This window comes from Colossoma macropomum, unplaced genomic scaffold (assembly GCF_904425465.1).
Source record: "Colossoma macropomum unplaced genomic scaffold, Colossoma_macropomum, whole genome shotgun sequence".
NCBI classification, from domain to species: Eukaryota; Metazoa; Chordata; class Actinopteri; order Characiformes; family Serrasalmidae; genus Colossoma; species Colossoma macropomum.
This window is the reverse complement of record NW_023494805.1, coordinates 15,934,457-15,957,048: the sequence shown is the minus strand read 5'-3', so window position 1 is coordinate 15,957,048 and position 22,592 is coordinate 15,934,457. Positions and strand designations below refer to the sequence as shown.

The following is a 22,592-nucleotide window of genomic DNA, read 5'->3' as shown; positions in this document are numbered from 1 at the left end:
AGCTTATTAGCAAATTTGAAGAGGCAGCCTTCTTTACTCATCCAGCACTCAAACCTACGGATGTTCCTCAGCTGTTTTCAAATAATTAAGCAAACATGTCTTTCTCTGTGTGCTGCTATATTTTTGTACAACACCAGTGCTGTCACCTAAAACAGTAAGCCTACAGCAATACAGTCCGTTTTTTTGTTTCCTGGTGTTGTTTTCTGTTCCCTCCGGTTGAGTCTTACAGAAATTAGTCAGAATGCACATTCCTATTTTACACTCCCTTCATTTACTCTAACATTCTAAGGTCTGCTTTTTATGTCTGATACTGTTACATTTGTGCTGTAGTTTATTCTTGTGTAATCTGTAGAAGGGTTACAATTCACAAAATTCATTATGAGATTCAGAGATTCAGATTCGGTGGTGCCTCTTCCTATACATTTTTCAAAACAGCAAAAATGAGCGGCTGAAAATGCGCCTTGCGTTAATATTTTAATGTTTTCATTTTTAGTTTATTACAGCAATCAACATTACAGAAGTGCAATATTTGAAACAAAAGTTGTGCTTAATAGTGTCCCAATGTAATGCTCTTGCCACAGGCTAACATGCAAGTCACAATGCAACAATACAATCCAGTGCAATACGGTACGTTGCTTTGTACATCACTATTAATCTATTATTCTATAATCTTCATGTGTTTATCAGTCACACCCATAATAGTACAAACTTTAAGAAATAACATCAGCAGGGACGACTATGGCAGCTGGAAAAAAGAATCACGTTTTATTTACGCTGTTTTATTAAAGACTGATTTGGTCACATTTTCCATTTTTCTGAAGATTTGTCATCTTAGAGAGCAAACTCTGGTTTTGACAGCGGAGGCTTTAGGTGATCTTTCACACTTCAGGGTTGCCTGAGTGTTACAGTCTGGACGTGAGCTGTGCTGGTGTTGTGGCACTTCTGAGATTTGGAGTCAGCCCATGGGTCTGTTCATCAGGTCATGTCAACCTGACAGCGACCGGCACGCTGGAAAAACCGAGAGATGCTGATAAGAAACTGTCAGTGAGAAGGAACTGGATGTTCTGCAGCTGCTATTAGGACTTTACTTTCGATTTTCTGTTGTTTTACAGCTTTTTCCTCACAGTGTTTCTAAAACAAACCCTAGTATTATCAAAGAATTTCCTGCTGTATTGAGTATCAGTGCATTATTATTGTTTTTTTATGATTATATCCCAATGTGTTACCATATATGATTTACTTTGCGTTAAAGCTTCCTTCTCCTGTCGTTTATGATTTGCAGGTTCTTGTCTTTTTGTGTCCTTTGTTGTCTTGTTTATTGTTTATTGTTTTACGTGACCTCTTTGTTTTGCAGATGAGGGCAGAAGTGCAGTTGACGAAGCGGGCGGTGCTCAGATAGTAGCAGAGCACATTAAGGCTCTGGCCCATAACACTGACCCGGCCACCGGGAAGCTCTTGACTGTCTTTTGTGGCATGCTGATGAACTATAGCAATGATAATGGTAATGACCAAACCTAAAACATGAATTTGGAAGTTTCCCTATAGATGTATTCTGAGATGCTCAACAAACTGCCAGTGATTTCTAGGCTAGTTGGAGCTAGTGGTAATTTAGTGTTCAAGGTGGAATCTTGTATATGTATCCAGTATATTTTTTGCTTTGTTTGTATTAATGTTTTTTATGGTGTTACATGTAGGCTAACTGACAGGTTGTTGAGTGTCAATGCTAAAATCTCTAGGGGACCATCCAAATCAACATATATGTAGATATATGGAGTTGTTTTAAAAGATTCTGGGTCACTAAGGCCTTTCACAATGTCCTCTTTATTAGGTAGTAGAAAACAATCATGTATTCTTAGTAGTCAAGAAGTAAAGCTGTGTGAAATCCCAAATGAATGAACAAAAATGAAATCCAAAAAGGATCAAAGGTAGCATTTTCTTTTCATAACTTATTCTCTTACACTGTCTCTGATGAATTGCCTTTGAAGATGCATTCTGTAAGATTTTAAATCTACACAAAGTAGCCTAAAGCATGTCTCTCTCCACTGAAATACAATATCAGCATTATCAAACTTGACAACACTGGATATCTTTAAATGGGTTTTCTGGAAACTGATCAGAGCTTTTAGTTTGTGCAGTTGTCATAGCAGAGTTTCTTTTACAGCTAATCCAAATAAATAGAAGAAGTAAATCTTACAGATTGCAACTTTAGATGAAGCTTCTTGACATTCTCTTCTTCTTGTGTGACGTGTGTGTTGTGAAGGGAGATAGCTGAGGATGTGAATTGTTGACCCACCCATCCTGCCCACAGTGCTTTGGTGTTGGTGTTTAGTCCCTAAGGCTCAGCTGTGGCTTTTGTCCATTTCCTTGCTATCAATAGTGGCCTTGATTTCTGTACACCAGCTCTGTGCTTTAAGATATATTAGATGCTAATGTGGTTGTGATCTACCTGGGAATTTAGCAGTTATTACAGAATCAGGGGCACTGTAACTTTGAGAAAAGTAACCCTTGTTACTTAGTAACCCTAGTTGTTCTAGTTGTAACTAAGTAACCCTAGTTGTTGTCTTTTTTCTTTAGTTGTCTATAAGTTGCTTTTTGTTATATTCTACAGTTAATGTACACAAACGTGTTCTAGATCCTCCCTGAAATTTTAAACGTACGATTGCTGATTTATCATTAAGTGTGAATGGTTTAAGATTAATTCGTATGTATGTAGAACAAGGCAAAAATAAAGCTTTCTTTAAAAAAGTTACAATTCTACATTAGTATTACAATGTGTTAATATGTTTACAGTACTATGCAAAAGTCATATGCCACAATTCATTTATTTAATTTCCAGATTGGCCATTAGGTCATTCATTTTTCAGGGTCAGGAAAAAAAAGCAGAGAGCATATATATAACATAAAATTATACAGAAGCTTTAACAATTAAATATAATCTCAAATAAAAAATATAAAATATACAAATATAATGAAAAGTTATAGTGAAAATAAGACGTGTGACAACTTTATAAGATCTGGCTAATTAGGCCATCAAAACTGTCACCATCAGATAAACAGTACTTAAACCTTTCATCTTTGAGAGAGAGCAGAATATCAAGCTCCACTCTTCAATCTGAAAAAATCAAAAAGTGTTTCTGTTCATTCTTCTTGTGTATGAAGACAGAGACCGATTTCTTTGAAAAAATGGAATCTGTAAAAAAGGTAAACTTGTACATAATGGCCATTTTGACTGGTAAATACATAAATGAAGGGGGGTCTCTGACTTTTGCACAGTGCTGTGTAGGTGCTTATAGGCTGAAAATAGAACAGTGAAGTAATTCATGAGTAAATCTAACTGTCTAATTTTGTATAGTCGTAGCACTTTTTGCTTTTGAATCAATAATAAAAGGTGGCAAAGGTTTTGTCTACTACTGTACATCAACCGTGTGACTTGTGTAGTATTTGGAGAATGCATGTGTGTATTTATCTCTCTGTTTCGGAGGTAATTAACAGCTAAGTTCAATTTCTTCTTCATTCTAGCAGACTTACCTACTGAATATGAAATGGTAATTACTGTTCAGTATATTATCTCTGATGTGTGGCAGCTTGTCCAGGCCAGCCAAATTGGGGTCAGACTTTTTCATTCTGTCTTGCCATTGGAAAGTTCTTAGTGAAATATGATTTTAATTGACAAGTGCATAAACCCCTTGTTATGTAATACGCCAACTTCTCATTCTTTTGGTCTGTCTGTCTGTCTGTCTGTCTTTGTTTCTCTGCACTCTGTAATTCTGTACTTGCTAGTTTTCATGCTCATCTGTTTGCTACTAAGGCAAAATCCTAATTTAAACTAAACACGTCTTAATAAGTGTATTGGATCAAAATTTCATTTAGACAAGCAATCCTTAATGACAGTGAATCAGCGTTCGTCCTACTCAGACATGATTCATCAGTGTCATACAGTGGTACAGATATAAAATTAGCTATAATACTAAGCAAATACGTGTATAACATAAATAATATTGCAAATTTGTTAAATTCATTATATAATTAATGACAAGTTCCATTTACATTCTATTTATATTCTGTATTAACAGGTTTGAGCCTGCACTTCTGACTTTATAGCTTGACCTTGAAAGAAATAGAACAAACATATAGCAAAAATGTAAAGAATGTTTATCTTTCCTTTAGAGCAAAACTGTACACAAAACAATAACTTTTCATCAAATTCAGATCGTTATAAAACGTCCCATCTTTGGCTTACAGACACAAATGTGGTATCATTTAGAATCTGACAATTTAGAATCTGTGCTTTAGACATGAATAATTATACTGAATAACACTGCTTTTTCATCTCCAGCAATAACTATGACTGCTAAAGATTAATTGATAATGATCCTGTTAGAAGTAATGTAACAATTAAATAGTGATGCATGATGATATCAGATTCATATCACTATAGAAATATTGGCTTTGGATGTTTAGATCTGACTCATATTTCAAAGCAGTATTTGAAATTTGATGTATTTTTTGCACTCCATAATGTTTAGGCAATGCTGGACTACTCTGCTAAGATGCCTGCATTTTATTAATTTCCCTGCTCTTCTTTTTGTATAATAAAAGCTACATTTATTCGTAATGCTAATCCAGGATATAGCAGCAGTTTACATTTTATAAATGTTTATGTATTGATGACATCAGCTTTTGCAGATTTGTACATAAAAAAGATAAAATATTGTTATTAATCCAAAATTTCAATGTTGTGTTTTTTTTTGTTTGTATTTTTTCATTATAGATATTGTATTAGCATTAAATCTGGTGTTATACAGGCATACTATGGCAGATTCTCCCCACTATTTTGTAGTAGATGGTAAATATGGCTATGTGCACTTAAGGATACAAAGCAAATTCCTTAACAGCAAATTAAATGTTTCACAGCCTCCACACCAGAGCTAAGATTCAAGCTCATCACACCTCTTTGTGTGTACATCCTTTCACCAAGACTTTTGTAACAAATGTTTATTTCAGTGCTGTAACTTCATACTCTCAAGGTTGTTGGAGGAGTTTGTAAAGACGGTAAAAGTCACACAGTCATGTTGCTAGCCTTGTGCTGGGGTGAAGTGGGACAGTATTCTGCAATAGTTGAAGCACTTGCAATTATACTGTGTAAATGAGTTTGTGCAGATGCCAGTGGCTGGATGTTTGTAAACTGTCACTGTGGCTAATGTAGTTCTCATTAATATTGATGGCGGCTACAGTGCTGCAGAAGCTTGCCAGCAGGGTCTAGGCTGAAGGAAAGCAGAATAGAGAGAGGCTGCTGCTTTTTGGCATAGTAATATCTGGACAGCTTCCCCTCCAATGAGGGGTGAGGGACCATATGGAGACATGTGGCATATGCGATTCCTAAACGCAGGAGTTGCACTATATATTGTTTGTTAGTTGTCATGTGTGCCCTGAGCACCCTGAGCAGTCTCAAATGCTCCAGTCTCTCTGGGTGTTTGGATGCATCAAACATAATCATAATAGGCAATAATGCACAAAATGTAAAGCAGACCAACAAGAAGTTATCTTACTGTAAAATAGCAAGTTAAGTTACATAAACTGTAATTATCTATTTTTAGTAATTTCTTGTCACAAAATTTCTATGGATAGATAAATGATCAGCGATATTTGGTCACCACTTTTCAAATATTAGACATTGTGCATTTTAATTTTACTATAAGTTTATTCTGAATGCTGTTTAACGTTCTCAGTTATAATGATTCATCTACAGCTTTGTTCATCATACAAAACTTCTTAATTTTTTTTTTTTACAAATTATTTAAAACCTATAGAGATTCAGCAGCGTGTTGGACTCATTTTATACATCTATCTTATACAAAATTGGTTTTATATTATTGAGAACCGTGATTCAAAACTTGGTGTAAATTTCTTCTGTTTACCACTTTTGACATAAGCACTGAAAAATGTTCTTTTTAAAATATGAGATTTTGGTAAATATTTCCTACGCAGCCTCTTTTAATAGGTTTTACCTGCTCCCTCTGCCATAAGTGTCCACTTTTTGAAAACCAGAAATAACTAGTCAAATGCAAATAAGCTGGTTTATAACTTTACTTTGGTTACATGGTACAAACGTGCCGTTACTATGTTTTTGCACAAATGTCTTACGTACAACATCCATACAGTGATGGTTGTGCTGTTTTCAGCAACTGCCCATTTTCTAAGTGTACTTTTTTTTTGCTTCTCATTTTTTTGCATTGGTTCTTTCCTAAGTTACTGGAAAACAGGTCAAAATTATTGTCTGTGTTAATTAACGATACACTGAGGGTGTCCTAGACAGACATTAGGATGAAGAATAGTAGAGTATTCCTTCAAATAGGATCCCTATTGGTCCTGTCTGATATAGTTGATGTATTCAGGAGATATGTGTCAGGACACATTGAAAATCAAGGCTGTTTTCCTGCTTAACCCTACATTGCTTTTGTTTCCACAGTACATGCACTATTTTATGGCCTCTTTCTCTCACCCACAGCTTCCAGACCTCAGCTTCTTCTTCTCTCACTCCTGTTTCCATTAGTTCTCCCAAATGCTTTTATGTCTCTGTCTCATTCCTCTCTTTTTATCGCTCCCTCTTGGCTCGCCTCCTTTTTGTCTGCTTCTCCTCTGTTTTTTTTTTTCCCTCTCCACCTCAGTATCTGGGTCCTTGAGTACAGTTTCTTCAGTCCTGGCTGTGCTCTAGAAGATTCTTTCAGGCTTTATCACCCTTTTTCTGCATTCATGGGAAAAAAACAACCGCTAGCTGAAAATGTGATGAAATCAAATGTGACAGGGCTACCCATATTGCAGCAGTCAGAGATGCAGTTATGGACAGTCTAGATATCGCTGTCAAAATGTATGTTTTGTGGCCACACAAAAGTTAAAAAAACAATAATAGCTAGTTTGGGGTATTTTTTGTTATCCAGCATAGATATACATGTTGTACCGTCCTGGTGTGAAACGTCTGAGGCAGAGAGGATTGTTTCTGTGTAGGGCAACTCATCCTGTCCCTGTGATATCTTCAAGTATCAGCCAAACTGTCAGGTTGAGGGTTTGATCTTGCAAAGGCATGTGCGTGTCTAAGCCGGCTGAAGCTGTTAGAGGAGTGTTTAGACCCACAGGATACTTGGCTGAGGTGTTGATTAATGCAGTTCGTTTTTCATTAGCATTTGAGATCTAAGCTCTTTGTATTTCAGCTTTTTAGGTGTCTGCTAATCAAGTAACACCCAGCTTGAAATGTAACTGGCAGAACATGATGCTAAATATAGCATGCTTTTAATTCATGTGTTTAGCGGCAGCTACAGAGACAGTCAGACAGAGTCACACAACCACATCTGTTTCACAGCTAACATCTCCATTTTGGTGCACTGAAGTGTTTGAGCACTGCTGTTGATACTGTCTTTCTCGTCTCTTTGCGTCTTCAGACACATTGCAGGCCCAGCTCATTAGCATGGGCGTGATCCCCACTCTGGTGAAGCTTCTGGGAGTCCACGCGCAGAACACAGCGTTAACAGAAATGTGCCTCATCGCTTTCGGGAACCTCGCCGAACTGGGTGAGTAACTGACACACTTGCCGTTCTTTGCAGCTCCGGTACCTGCGTGCCATTGTCAGTAACAAAGACGACAAAAATTGGGTTGCTGAGGCTGCAGCACAAACTTTCAGGATTGTTTAACTGCAAATGCAAATGGTAAATTGCATTAACCTATCACATTTGTCATCGTCATTTCTGGTCACTGCAGTCACACACTGTTACTCTGCAACATAGCAGCCTGTAGTTGTCGGCCTACTAAGCTTGAGCCAGTTGAGAGTAGCATCAGCAATCGCGGATAGATTCCATCTGTTGTGACCTTAAAATGGACAAACGTAAATTTTCTTGTCTCAACATTTCTTTTAGCTTGTTTTCTTTTAATGTCTAGTCCATGGTGTCTTGTTAAACAAATAAAGCTATCCTGCAGCCTTCTACGCACAATACACCTTCCCTTGCAAAACGTGAATGAGGGAGGGCCTTTTGACGTTGTGGTTACATCAAAGTTAATCAAAACAAGAAAGACAAAGTCTGTTATTGTTATTAATAGCCTATAAACAATAATAGTTTGCAATAACAGTAACAAATAGCTACAATAACAGTAGCCTATAGGCTTGCTTCATGGTAAGCTTTAGTTTTTTTATTATTTTAACAAGAAATGATTTGTCGACTGCAAACACGTAATTGATTAAACCCATAGCAAAAACAAGAACTACTAAACCAGGTCATGAACAAAATTAGCTTACAAGTGAGCAGAAACACAAGCGAGTTTATTTTCTCTAGTTTTAAGCAGGCTTCTCTGTGGTATTACCACATCGTCTGCCTTGCTGAAAAGAAAGAAGCTGCAGAAAGAAGCAGCCTCTTGAATTCAAGCCTCTTTTTTCCAAAAATGTGCTCACACGGTGTACTAGCGGTGTAGTGACTCTTGCTTGTCTGTCATGTACAAATGATTTGACATACTATTTAGTGCGTATCACGTATATGTACTTCAAATTTCAGTAGCCCCAACTTCTTGAATCCATGGTCTATAAGCCTGAAGAACTTTCCCTCTCACTTTTGTCTTCAGAGGATCAAATTGAAAAAAGTATTGTATTTAGTTTTTGGTGCTGACTCTCTGTGATGGAAGTAGACTATGATAATTAGTTTACATTTAAAATTGGTTTCTGGATGCTTAATGAAATCACTTACAGAGCTGTTATTTCTCTTCTCTAACTGTGATGTTTGATTGGTTCTCTTCAGAATCAAGTAAGGAGCAGTTTGCATCTACGAATATCGCTGAGGAGCTGGTGAGGCTGTTCCGGAAGCAGGTGGAGCATGAAAAGAAGGAGATGATCTTTGAGGTGCTGGCTCCGCTGGCTGAGAATGGTAAGCATTAAAAGTTGAATTAGAGATAGAAAATGGCAACATTTGAGTGTTGTCTGGTAGGTTTTATGAAATCAGTGGGTGGTCTTTGGATGCGTAACAAGGTTTGTTTATAAAGTCATTGTTTCAGCACTGCATGGTATTTATGAATCTACTTGGCAAGTGATATGTATGAGGCTAGAGGCATCAATGGCTGTGTGACTCAATATTCACTGGCAGCCTAGGAGTTGTTTTTTGTAATGAAAACTGATACATATATATAAAATAAATGCAAACATAGAAAATAGACAACTAAGCATGTTTTTAGCCTTTATGACCACCTCACATTGTTTGTTAGTGAAATAATTGTTTGTGCATGTCAGCTACGGCCTGTTTTGCTTACTCAGATTAAGCCTAGGCCCAGACTAAAAGAAATGGTTATTCACCATTGACTCTCTAGTTAACCTAAAATGCATAATTAAAAACAGGGGTGAAGCAGTCTTTTGTTTTCACATGTCTAGTCTCTTTCTTTAACTGTCCACCAGAAAAGCCTCCACTGTTCCTCGAGCTCCTCACAAAGCAAAGCTACTAATAAGTAATACTAAGTTTTACTTTTCATTTTTTAATCGAAGTCATTTTTTACATTGAATATTTACAGTGCAAACAAAGTCATACAGAGTGGTTTGATGTGAAATGTGTCAGTTGTAAAAAAACTTATCGAGCCCTAACCGGATTATTCACGGTGGTGGTGATAGAAACCAGATGTCCGTAGTGTTTAATACCTGTGCATCTCTAAATGCGTTGTTTGATGCCTGAGATGTTGTTTTAATAGAACCCAAAGAAAATGTATTTTCAGCATTACATATAAAACTGCATATAAGTTCACTGGTGGAATTGGATAGTAAATAAAATGCTTATATTTGCACTGCAGACATTGCAATGCCTGGTTTCTGTCACCACCACTGTAAAGAACTCTGAGTCAGTAAGTTTCTCTACAGTTAACTGTTTCACATCAAACCACTCTGAATCACTGTGTTTACATCTCAGCCGTTAAACTATACAGTAACTTTGAAAAATCAGTGGAATTTCGCCTTAAAAGATCTAAAGGAACTGCTGTTTACAGACCATCTATCACAGATGGATTGTTCTTCTCCACAAATTTCCCAACTCAGTCCCCCAGTTCTCAGGGGGATTTAAAGCTAGTCATCCTGGCCGTGTCATGACTTGATTTTCCAGTTTCCTCCACCTCAAACCACTTCCAGCACTTGTAGAGCAGTGTGGCGTATTGCATTGTCTTAGAATTTCCAGTAATTTTTGTATTTTTCCTCCTTTAAACGAACAGAGGTGATAAAATACCTATAATTCTTTTGGATTGCTGGTATAGATAAAAATTCATAGCCAGTGCTACTTACACATTTGCCTGGGAAGAGGACATGGCCTGTGCTGTCTCCAGCAGCCTCATTGATATTCTATCTGGCTCTAAGCTCAACACGTCATTCACACAGAGTGACATACAAGGGACTATGGCCACCTGTTGTGTCTGAATGTGAGAAATTTGATACAACAAAAGTGTCTCTGTAAGCATCTGCATTGTGTACAGGCATTAAACTTTTCTTTACTCTGTCTAGAATATTTTTGTTAGTTAGACTCTGTTTGCTAGTTAGAACGAGTATAGCTACTGGAATTATAGGTCTGTTACGCTTTCTTCTCCAGACGTACCAGTTTTAGAGAGTGGTCTACAATTAGGCAGATGCTGGAGTGGTTTGAGCTCAGTCTGTGTTTGGATAATAAGTGCTGTCACTTGCCCCCTGTGCCATCGCGCCCACAGTAGGAGTGTGTGGTGTGGGAGCAGCTGCGGCTGCACTACTGCTGTGACATAAGATCTGCTCTCAGCTGTCTCCCTCTGCCTTTTGTCTGAAGACTGTCTGCAATTCTTGAAGGAAAAATAATGTGTGTGAAAGTAATGTGCATTTGTGTGTCCGTGTTTGTTTTTGTACATACGCAGGACAAAAAAAAAAAACAGAAGTTACCTACTCTTTTTTGTTCCTAAGGTTAGAGTTAGGCTTAGAAAAGTTTCATTACATATAAGTAGTTGGGTGACATACAGGGCACATTATTCTTAAACATGGGTCACATATTGTCACTGTTGGAATAAAACCTTGTACCTCCATTTTGGTCTTTATTTATTTATTTTTACATAATTTAAAAACACCCACTGCAATTTAACTGTGTCAAAATGACATGAAAAATGAGCCAACAGAAAATAAAATTACATGGAACAATATCTGTTTACACTGCCTAACACTGAAAGTTAAGAATGTTTTACTCTTTTTTTCACTCTCCTGTGATGTTGATTTTTATTTTATTTTTTTAGAAACAAGGTTTTGTTCTGACAGCAACAGTGCATCTAATATATATGCATACCATCATTATGATTATCTATCACATTAGTTACTTTACCTTACATTTTTAAATATTTTGTGTGTCAACCCTTTGCCTTTGTTACAGCTTCCATTCTTTTTAGGAGACCTGGTTTCTCTGGTATCTTCTTTTCTTAGTAACAGCTTCTTCACAGCTAAAAATCGGTTGAGATTCATAGTGTTGAGTTGTCTTCTCACAGTGGAAGGATGGACAGAAACACCTATGGATTTTTTCAGATCTGAAGTGTGGAAGTGTGGAGAACATGGAGCTTGATTTTCTCCTCTTTTCACTGATGAAAGTGCTGTTTGTCTGATGGTGACAGTGCTGGTTGTCTACCAGGTCTTACACAGTTTTTAGTAATGTCATTTTCTCTATATCTTTTAATCGTTGAGCTCCAGTTTTGGAAACTTGTCACGTGTGTTTTTCCCCATCCTTATGCACATGGATTATCTTACATCTGATCTCTTTCAGAAATATTTGAATAACTTGCACTTAATGGCTGTTTTGGCTGGAAATTAAGTAAATGAAAGGTGGTCTCTGACTTTTGCACAGTACTGTGTATAAAATGCATATTGACCACATGTAGGACCCCCCATCCTGACATTGAATAAAAACGATGCCTGTGCGTGTGTTCATGTGTCTATGAAAGAGAGAGATGAATAGAGTGTATAGGATGTTTTGAGAGAGAGAGAGAGAGAGAGAGAGAGAGAGAGAAATAGAGAGCAGGTAAAGGGGCAATGTGTGTGTGTATGTATGTTTGTGTGTGAGAGGCACACAGGTTTATGAGCAAATAAGCTGCAGGAGGGAGAGCTTGTGTAAGAGGAGCATTTGAAAAAAAGCAGGAAATACTGAGAGGGAGGTAAAGAGAGTTGAGAATTTATTCTTATTCTAATGAAGAGAGCAATGGAGAGAGTGCAGACGGTGTTGAATTACTGCATGTGAGGAGCAAAAAGAAAGGGAGGAAAAGTGCGAGTGATGGAGAGTGCGAGTGAGAGAGAGAGTGTCTCCGGTGAGAGAGTGACCGGCTGGCTGCTTGTTATCATTCAGTGCACAGAGCTGCTCTCCCGGACTGCCAGTCTCCAAGACAACGTCCTACTTAAAGCCACTACACAGCCCTACAGGCAGAGAGAGAGAGAGAGAGAGAGAGAAATACCTAAACGTTGCAGGGGTTTCGTAACCAGCCAAGAGAGAGTCACAAAGGCAGCCATATGTCTGTAGCCGAATCACTGAATGTACTTTACTTTATATAGCACAACATATAGTGGGCAAAAAATAACATCACAATACTCAAAGACATTTTCACTAAATGTGCATTGCAGTATTTTGGAACAAACATGTAACAACCAGTAGTGAGACATTTAAAAATATATATATCCATTTTTTCACATTCTGTGCTGCACTAAACAGGGCCAGTTATGTTCTATTTGCAATGAATATTGCAGTTGGTCAGTGTTCTTTAAATACTGACGGTATCCACAGTATGCTCAGAAAAGTGGTAATGTGACATAGTTTATCACAATATTTATAATATAATAGCATGGGATATGATAACAGTGTGTATGTTGACAAATCTAATATAAACATAACGACAAATAGCTAATTAGTATTACACAGGTTTTACATTCTTTTGTTTAATTGTCTAATTTTGCCCATGTTTGCTTTGTAAGTGATATTTCTAGTTTCTTTTGTGAAACAGTTTAACTTAATAAAAGGCTGTAATTCTATTTAATTTCTATAAAAGTTTATAAATGCTATGTATTTGTTCTTATAGCAAAGTGTTTGTGTGACAGTGATAGTTTTGTATGGCCATTTTAAATTAAGTGCTCAATTAAGTAACTCATTTTAAATCTTTAACATAGTTTTCAAAGAAAATGTACTAGATCAGTACGAGTATTAGCCAAGACTCAACGATTCAGTGCTGAAAAAAAATTGTGTTGGGCCATCTGCAGTTGATAGACTACAGTTGATGGTTTATTCTTGTGCCTGATTCTGTTTTGTAATGAATGTTACGTAATGCAAGAAATTAAATCCTAGATTGTTCTACTTTGCACTGTTTAATATTCATGTTATTCATATTATATAAATGACATCATCACATCACTTTCAAAAACACAAAACCTTGTAAATATATTCTTGGTTACTGCTGGGATACTTTGGGGTGCTGATAAAAAAAAAGTGCAGAAGCAATCTGTTTCATGGAATTGATAAAAGTTCACTAACTTCTCCTTCTCATTTGCTCTCTGTCTTTCTTTCTTTCTTTTCCCTGTCACTCTTTGCAGATGCGATAAAGCTGCAGCTGGTGGAGGCAGGGCTGGTGGAGTGTCTGTTGGATGTGGTTGGCCAGACAGTGGACAGTGACAGAGAGGAGGACGTGGCTCAGCTCAAAACAGCCTCTGACCTCATGGTGCTGCTGCTGCTAGGAGGTACAGCACCAGGCCTGTCATAATTAGGGGTTATTAATAGGTATTTGCAAAGGAAAACCATCTGAGACTGATGTCCAATTCTCATTAGAGCCCTTATTTAAATAACATACAAATGCACATTTAGACGATGAAATGTTTTGGCCTTTTACTCCAGTACAACACACAGCAAGTGACACTTGTTCACAGCAGTGGTGATCTGAGTAGTAGACTCTGTGACCCCTTGTTCCTCTCACGTCGAGAGGGAGGGATTGGTCGGCTATAGCTCAGGATCATTTGATATTCCTTTAACTTGGCTGATAGTGAGAGCCGAGTTTGGAAAAGCTAATGTGACTTGTAAGAAATCAAAGTAATCAGAATTTTAACTTTTAACACCATTAACCAGATATGACACATTGTACGTTCGAGGTGGAACAGAAAATTTGGAAAAGACACCAACCTCACCCTTGCCTAAATTACTGGTGGACCAATAAGGCTTTCCTACTCTTGTTGCTCAAGTCAACGTCTCTGAGTCTTGCACAGATATGGACAGCAAAAGATTGTTTAGCACTGCTAGAAGGCCAGAAAGCTGAAATGTTACTTTTTTAGGGAAAAAAAAATCTGCCATCGATGCTCAACAGTAAGCCCAGCTTCACAGTCATGTGCCCATGGCAATTTGTTCTGTTTTAAAATATTTATATAAGTGCTTGAAAATAGTTCTGTCAGAATCTTGTGAGATTGCAGTATGCCTGTTGCCCTGCGTATGAGTTCATTGTCACAGTTGTTTAATCATTTATATTCATGTTTATTTGTCCCAAAATGCAGTTAAAATGTTTTAAGGTGTGTATTGTTTGGCTGTGAAGCTTTATGATTGTGCCTATTTCACATGCAGTTTTCTTTTGATTGTTAAACCAATTTGTTTTTGCCTGGGCAGTTAATTGTCATGTCATCCTGTCCCACCCCACCCATTCATTTTGAATAAATGAGTTTACATCTCAACAATTGAATCATGGAGGGATGTTGAAATATCAGTGGAATGGTTTCATTCATTAATTTATATGAATATTGCTACATACATGAAACAAGCAAGCTAACACTCCTGCTCATTTAATATCACTAAGTTACATGAAAAACAGGCTACCACTGTAGCTGTACACTACTTGAACACTATTATACACCAGCTGCTCAAACTGTAGCCTAATACTACCAAAGCCTCTTGACTACAACACCTGACAGACCTTGCTGGTTTTTATGGGGTATTTTGATGAGGCTGCCAGTCTTTTTTATTATTAATTATTGAGCAGGAGTGTTAGCTTACATGTAGCAATATTCATATTTCAACTACTTAATGACGCCATAATTCCAGTGACTGATATTTGGGGAAAAATACACATAACGAAAAACATATAGGCTTTGAAACTTGTTGGTCAGTGTGACCGAGGCAAATTCCGAAAACACTATTAATTTTTCACATAGACAAAAATGGCTCAGGGCCAGTGCTCATCCATATGCTAATGGCAATCTGCAAAATGATAACGTCTTCAAAGATCTGTTTTGTTTTACTGTACCACATTTTAAAACAACTGTTAAAACATTATTTAGAGACCAAAGTTCGCTCTTGTAATTAACAAAATGGCTTTAAAATGCAGTCACAAAGACCAAAGGCTTTTAATAAACAACATAAATGACATATATTATGTAATTCCAATAGGGGTCCAGTCAGTGTTCTGTACTGTGCTGCCAAAGATTGCCAAGAGATATTTTTACATCTCAGCTGAGAGAGAGAGAGAGAGAGAGAGAGAGAGAGAGAGAGAGAGAGAGAATCCCCTTTGTTGACATGGATGTGCTCTATTCCTCTCTCTGCTTAACAGACTCCTCAGTGTACAGGAGGCAGAGCAGGATGTATTTTTCATCTCTGTCTGAATAATTAATGCTGGCAGAATGGGTCCTGGGGTGCTAAAACAATCTGACTTCCACTGTGTGGCATTTTTATGGATTGAAGGAATGCTTTCTTCTGGGTTTCCCCTTGGTGGAAAAAGTGGGGCTTCTGGGATATTTCCATTAAATCAGGTGTCTATAGGAGTACTGTGTAGTTTATGTGATAGTTTAGTTCTGCTGAATTGCTGCTTGAGTCACTGGTTTTATTCCATGGTGTTCAAAAGTACTTTAGACAGGGATTTGAGGATTCATTTAAATAATGAATTACTTGTTATGCTGTTCTGCTTTCAATATGAGAATAAATATCAGAGTTCCTTTTATGGTAGGTTTTCCCCTGAAACAATACAGGTGACAGATCATTTTGTCATGCAGTGGTAAGCGAGTGACAAGCTTTACTAACTGTTAGTGATTTATAAAAAGTTAGATGCTTAATATAAGGAAGGAAAAAAAATTCACAGAGAGGCAGATCTTAAGTGTGCTCAGTGACCTGATAAACTCAGGTACTTAATGACACAGATGTAATATAAGCTAATGACCTACTGCACTGGATAGATGCTTATTTTTTTACCAAAAATGGTGAGCTGTTGAACATGTGAATTAGATTTACAGTGTGCGTTTTGCTCCATTTGGTAGGGAAAGTAAGCAGACCTCAATTATGCTGCTGTCTGTACAGTAGATTTTGGTGAACAGTGCTTGAGTCACTGCATGATGACTGCATAACTCCATATATTGTAATGCTGCAGTCATGGTTTAATTTGTCTTTTTTTTCCAGATGAGTCAATGCAGAAGCTGTTCGAGGGAGGTAAAGGAAGTGTGTTCCAGAGGGTCCTCTCTTGGGTCCCATCTAACAACCACCAGCTGCAGCTAGCTGGGGCACTGGCCATTGCTAACTTCGCCCGCAATGGTAAGAGCTCTAGCCTGATGCTTAATTAGTCATAATCTGACAATAAGAACTATCATACGTTCTGGTTGGACATTGCCACAGAGCCCACAATACAATATTATCATCATACTTGAGTGATGATACAGTTCAGTTTGTGATTTATAAAAGATTTGTGATATTTGTTAAATTATTCCTCCAATAGAAAACTTTGTTTAATCTAATAAAGTTTTCATTTGGTTATTTTATTTAAGCAAAGCAGATCAGATCAATTATTTAGCAGATGCTTTAATTTGTAAAGCAGACAAAAAACATTCAAAACAGGATTTGTCCATATATACTTTACAAATGCTTTTATCAAGAGAAATTTACAATAGTGGGCGAACGTAATGTTAGGAGTCTTGCCCTGTCAGTCAGTCTTATTAGTATATAATAGTGGTGTTTCTGATCCTGCCTGAGTGTGGTATCACACCCTGTTCTCCCACATGTGGAGTGAGCATATTAATCACTGTACTAATCTCACAGGAAAGAAATGCATTTTGGTCATCTACAGTTATATGCAAAAGTTTGGTCAAATTACATTTCTCTTTTTAAGATTTTCTAAAGAGAACAGACTTCTGCACATTTTAATACAGTTCATTTGCATTTAACCTTTTGGAGGAAAAAGAACGTTGGCACAGGCTGATTCTATTTGTTGCTGATCTTCAGTAGTGGAGAAAGATACAAATCCAAGAAAGCAAAGAATTGTTTGTAATGCTAGCTTTACAGTGCAAACTCCCAAGAAGAAGGCTATATGTCAAGTATGATAGGGGTCACAAAAAGTTGTTACAGTATATGTCACTACATTACGTCCCCAAGTATGAATATTTCATTAATTAATTATGAATAAATCATCCTGTGCAAAGGTTGTGGCACATGTTATATATATGTGTGTGTGTGTGTGTGTGTGTGTGTGTGTGTGTGTGTGTACAACATATCAAATGTTGAAACTGAGATGTTATTGTTTTTTGAAAAATATATGCCCATTTTGAATTTGATGCCAGCAATACGTTCCAAAAAAGTTGGGACAGGGGCATGAAAACCACTGTGCTGCATCACCTCTTCTTTTAACAACTCTCTGTAAATGTTTGGGAACTGACTAGAACAATTGGTGTAGTTTTGAAAAGTGAAATGTTTTCCTGTTCTTGCTTGATATAAGATTTCAGTTGCTCAACAGTTCGGGGTCTCCTTTGTAAGATTTTTTGTTTCATAATGCGCTAAATGTTTTCAGTGGTGACAGGTCTGGATTGCAGGCAGGCAAGTTTGGTACTCTTTTACTATGGAGCTGTGCTGTTGTAATACATGCAGAATGTGGGTTGGCATTGTCTTGCTGAAATAAGCAAGACCTTCCTGAAAAAGAAATTGTTTGGATGGCAGCATATTTTGTCAAAACTTGTACATATCATTCAGCATTAATGGTGCCTTCACAGATGTGCAGGTCACCCATGCCATGTGCATTAATGCACCCTCATACTATCATGGATGCTGACTTTTGAACTGTGCGCTGATAACAAGCTGGGTGGTTTTTAGCCCGGAGGACACAGTGTCCATGATTTCCAAAAAGAATTTCAAATGTTGTTTCGTCGGACCACAGAACACTTTTTCACTTCGCCTTAGTCCATCTTAAAGGAGCTCCGACCCAGAGAAGGCAGCGGCATTTCTGGATCCTGTTTATATATGGTTTCTTCTTTGCATGGCAGAGTTTTTGCATTTGTGGATGCAGTGATGAACTGTGTTCACAGACACTGGCTTTCGAAGTGTTCCTGAGCCCATGCAGTGATTTACTACAGGATCGTTTCTGTTTTTAATGCGGTGCCGGCTGAGGGCCCGAAGATCACGAACAGCCAACACTGGTTTTCAGCCTTGTCTCTTGCATTTTTCTATAGATTTCTATAGATTCTCAGAATCTTTAATGATATTATGTACAGTAGCTGATGAAATCCCCAAGCTTTTTGCTATTTTATGTTGAAAAATTTATTCTTGAATTGTTGCACTATTTGCCTACACATCTTTACTTCTGAAAGACTCAGCCTCTCTGGGATGCTCTGTTGCCAATTAACCACCAGGTGTTTTTTTAAGCATTATACAACTTTAACTGGTCTTTTGTTGCCCCCGTCCCAACTTTTTTGAGACATGTTGCTGGCATCAAATGCAAAATGGGCTTTTTTTTCACAAAAACAATGAAATTTGGTGAAATTACATATTGCATGTTTTATTTTCTAACTAAAAACAAGTTAAGACATCCTCTGCAAAGAACAAACTTAAATATGGCATTTTTCAGTAAAACAAAATATAAAATGTGCCATAACTTTTGCACAAGCAAGATTTTAGGTTTCAGTTTTTTCCAGTAAATTCTGTTTTTGGAAATGGGGTTGTGTTTAAATATGTTCTCTGTAGATAATGTGTTTTTTACAGAAAATCAACAAAACTAGGGACATCCAAAGTTTTGCATGTGACTGTATTAGTCCAACAATGGGACTAACACACATTAAAGGAATTCATAATTAAATACTGAAATATCCATACTTGGAAACTCTGTATGGATACTACTCAATGTAGTTTAAACTGTAAAGCTAGCATTAAAAACACATTTTCTTTGGCTTTCTTGTATTTGTATTTTTGCCTAATGCTAAAGATCAGCAATCACTATTAGTTTACGTCAGCTTTACAGTGCTTGAATATTACAGATTCCAGATGCAGACTGCAGACGTGTGTACCAAGTGATGCATGCTGTGGTGCTCTGTGACCAAATTAAGACTTGGACACTGCAGTGAGGATTCCTTTGAGATCCCTTAATGTTTATAGAAATGCATTCCTCAATGAGCCATGTCCCCATATGACTGGATATACTGGATTTAACAGACCTTAAATACTTTGGCCTGATTCATGATTAGTCATATTAGTTCACTGGATTCATTTAGTTGTACATAGTTGTCATTATGTAATATAACATATCTTAAGAAGTCTCATCCACATCATGATATGGATCATCCCATTCATTGCCTTTATGTCTACAGTATAAGGCCTGACAGTGTAACATAGAATTGTATTTTCTCCCCTCGTCAGATGGAAACTGCATCCACATGGTAGACACCGGTATTGTGCAGATGCTGCTGGAGCTGCTGGACAGACATGTAGAAGAAGGAAATGTTACAGTGCAGCACGCGGCACTCAGTGCCCTAAGGAACTTGGCCATCCCAGGTCAGTGCTAGACCTCCTCACTGCACTGCATGATCAGCCTGCATGATTTTGATCAAAATTGCTTGCCATTGTCGGATCTTGTGCATGCCTTGGGTCATCAAAATAACCCCAGAAATGTATTTGAAGTGTCTGAGAGGCTCATAGCCCAACTAAAAAATTGCGATCAGTTAGAAGGGTCATTTGCATATTGTAGCCTACTATTGCAAAAGTCAGTATTACAAGACTGAGTATTATTATAGTACTAATGCAGTTGTTGGCTCAGCTTTATCAGCGGTGCTGTACGATTTCTCCATCTTCTTTTCATCAGTGGTGAACAAATCTAAGATGCTCTCAGCCGGCGTGGCGGATGTGGTGCTGAAGTTCCTCCAGTCAGAGATGCCGCCAGTCCAATTCAAACTGCTGGGAACACTACGGATGCTCATCGACACACAAGGTAGCTGCCGCCACGTGCAAATGCATTTTGGGGTGTTATGATCTATTATAATAATGTTCAGTAAAGTGTGCTCTCATGTTTTTTGACATGTATACAATCCTAGGGTTATTTTCAAAAAACAAAAAACAAAAAACAAACTTGATGTGTTGTTTTTATTCTTTATATTACACATATGCAGTCATATGCAAACGTCTGCATATATGGTGAAATTACATATTGCATGTTTTATTTCTAACTGAAAATAAGTTAACACATCCTCTATAGAGAACAAACTTAAATATGGCAATTTTTAGTAAAACATAAAACATAAAATGTGCCATAACTTTTGCACAAGCAAGATTTTAGGTTTCAATTTTTAAGTTAAATTCAGCAAATAAACAATAATGATATATTAAAATGTGCAACTTTTGTGTATGGCTCTGTGTATATGGCAAAATTTGAGATTTCTTATAGAATCTTTTAAAAACACTGTGAGATCAGAGATTTATACCCCTAAAACATTTTTCTTGTTACTGCTGTCTAATGTTTTATGTTGCAGCTGAGTTGTCCTCAATAAAAGTTCCATAGTTAGCCACAGTAGAAAATGCTCAGAGTGGGAAGCATACAAAACAGGCTTCGCCTCATTCAAGGACAGGATGACCTATTAATGTCTCGACTCACGGAAGCTCTGTCAGGTGTTCACTGGTTCCTTTGTGTCCCGTGAGTCAGCTGGAAGGCTGTTAGCCCTAACTGAAATTAAGTGAGATGAGGATCGATGGTGCTGTGGTGAGATTTAATTGCTGTGGATTGTGAGTGACACTGGAGCTGCACTAGACAACGGCGTATTGCTTTGCGCTGTGCGGGGTGCTGAGCCAGATTTTTTTTTTTTGCCTTCAGTGACACTTAACTTTTAAGTGGAATAGAGTAAGACTTGTGTGTTGTCAACGTCAGCATTAGCTCTAAATACAGCTTCAGCATTCTTGAGAAAGTAAAGAAAGAGATTTATATACTTAATAGTTTGGTATTTTTTTTAACAGTAAAATCATTTATATCAACTGTGATTTGATTAAATTAGCTTCCACAATTGACAACCAGTTTTTAGTATGTGCTCTTTTTTTCCCCAAAAGGAGTTTTGTATGGGTTTTGCATTGATCAAGTTCCTGTGGTTAATGACAAATGTTGTGTATAAGGGTGCACCAAATCATGATTTCTTTGTGCCCAAATTAGCTGATCTTTGATTTTCTGAGTGATTTTTATGAGCTTTTTTAATCAAAGACACTAACTTTGTTTATTTGCTCTTTGCAAGATCACACTTTGCATTCTAAATTAACACACTGATATGACACATCATATGGTGGTGGATAGGATTGAGTATTAAACTTTACAGTACTTTTATAAATTAATTACAAATAAATTTAACAAATTTAAAGTACTTGTACAGTATAGACCGAACTACTTCAGTTCTGCAGTGTATCAAAAGTGTCATTCAACACCAAAATTTTAAATTACATTCTATATGAATGTTATTAACATCAGCTTTTCTTGATTAGTCTGCAGTCTGTTGCAGTCAGTAAATGTACCCACTTCCAACATCTAGCATTCATTTCTGGTTTAAGCCACGTCCACTTTAAGTTTGTAATTTAAAAGAAGGAATTGGAAAAAATGTTCAGGAATCCGTATCGACCTTAAAATATAGGTCTTGAAAATCTTTGAATGCAGCTCATCCCCAGTGGAGGGGAGACCCAACACATGCATGGACGCATGTGTGCAGATTCAGATGCATTTGTGTACAGAAGTACTTAGCAGGCTGGCTTCATTTCTGTCGCAGAATCATCACACAGACTGGCCACAATACATTACTGATTACTGATTTTGTGTTAAGACTACAGACCTGTTCCAGTTGTGCAGAGTCTTGTTTTCACTCTCCATGTCTACGACTCACATGAGTGTGTGTTCTTATTCCAGTTTTGTGTATGTGTGTGTGTTGAAGCGGACGCTGCGGATCAGTTGGGGACGAATCGTAAACTGGTGGAGAGGCTGGTGGAGTGGTGTGAGGCTAAAGACCACGCAGGAGTGATGGGGGAATCCAACCGCCTGCTTTCAGCACTCATCCGCCACAGCAAGTCAAAGGTCAAATGCACATATACACTTACAGTACTGTCTAAAAGTCAGAGACCATCCTTTATTCAATTTCCAGACAAAACAGTAATTACAAGTACAAGTTATTCATTTTTCAGGAGATATTTCTGAGTGGTGTAGATAGAAGATCATCCACTTGCATAAAGAAGAGGAAAGTGAAAGGAAAAGAAGTGAAAAGACAAAGCTTTCCATGTACAGAAATTGATATTGCACAACTGTTGGTAGCCTAACTTCAGATAGGACATAGGAGATAAACTATTGTTTCAGATTTGAAAAGCTCCACA

The 22,592-nt window shown here is 37.3% G+C and overlaps 1 protein-coding gene across 3 annotated transcripts in view; it reads left to right on the top strand.

Annotated features, from left to right (window-relative positions):
• Positions 1 to 22,592, top strand: part of rap1gds1 (RAP1, GTP-GDP dissociation stimulator 1) — a 52,178-nt gene that overhangs the window by 24,344 nt on the left and 5,242 nt on the right. For 2 of the 3 annotated variants that reach the window (XM_036597749.1, XM_036597748.1), the window contains exons 5-12: positions 1,355 to 1,501; positions 7,437 to 7,565; positions 8,778 to 8,903; positions 13,580 to 13,723; positions 16,410 to 16,541; positions 19,623 to 19,757; positions 20,065 to 20,190; positions 22,160 to 22,299. In XM_036597749.1, coding sequence (XP_036453642.1) covers positions 1,355 to 1,501; positions 7,437 to 7,565; positions 8,778 to 8,903; positions 13,580 to 13,723; positions 16,410 to 16,541; positions 19,623 to 19,757; positions 20,065 to 20,190; positions 22,160 to 22,299 — 1,079 coding nt within the window. The remainder of the gene's footprint in view (positions 1 to 1,354; positions 1,502 to 7,436; positions 7,566 to 8,777; positions 8,904 to 13,579; positions 13,724 to 16,409; positions 16,542 to 19,622; positions 19,758 to 20,064; positions 20,191 to 22,159; positions 22,300 to 22,592) is intronic. The other variant, XM_036597750.1, reaches the window with a different exon arrangement.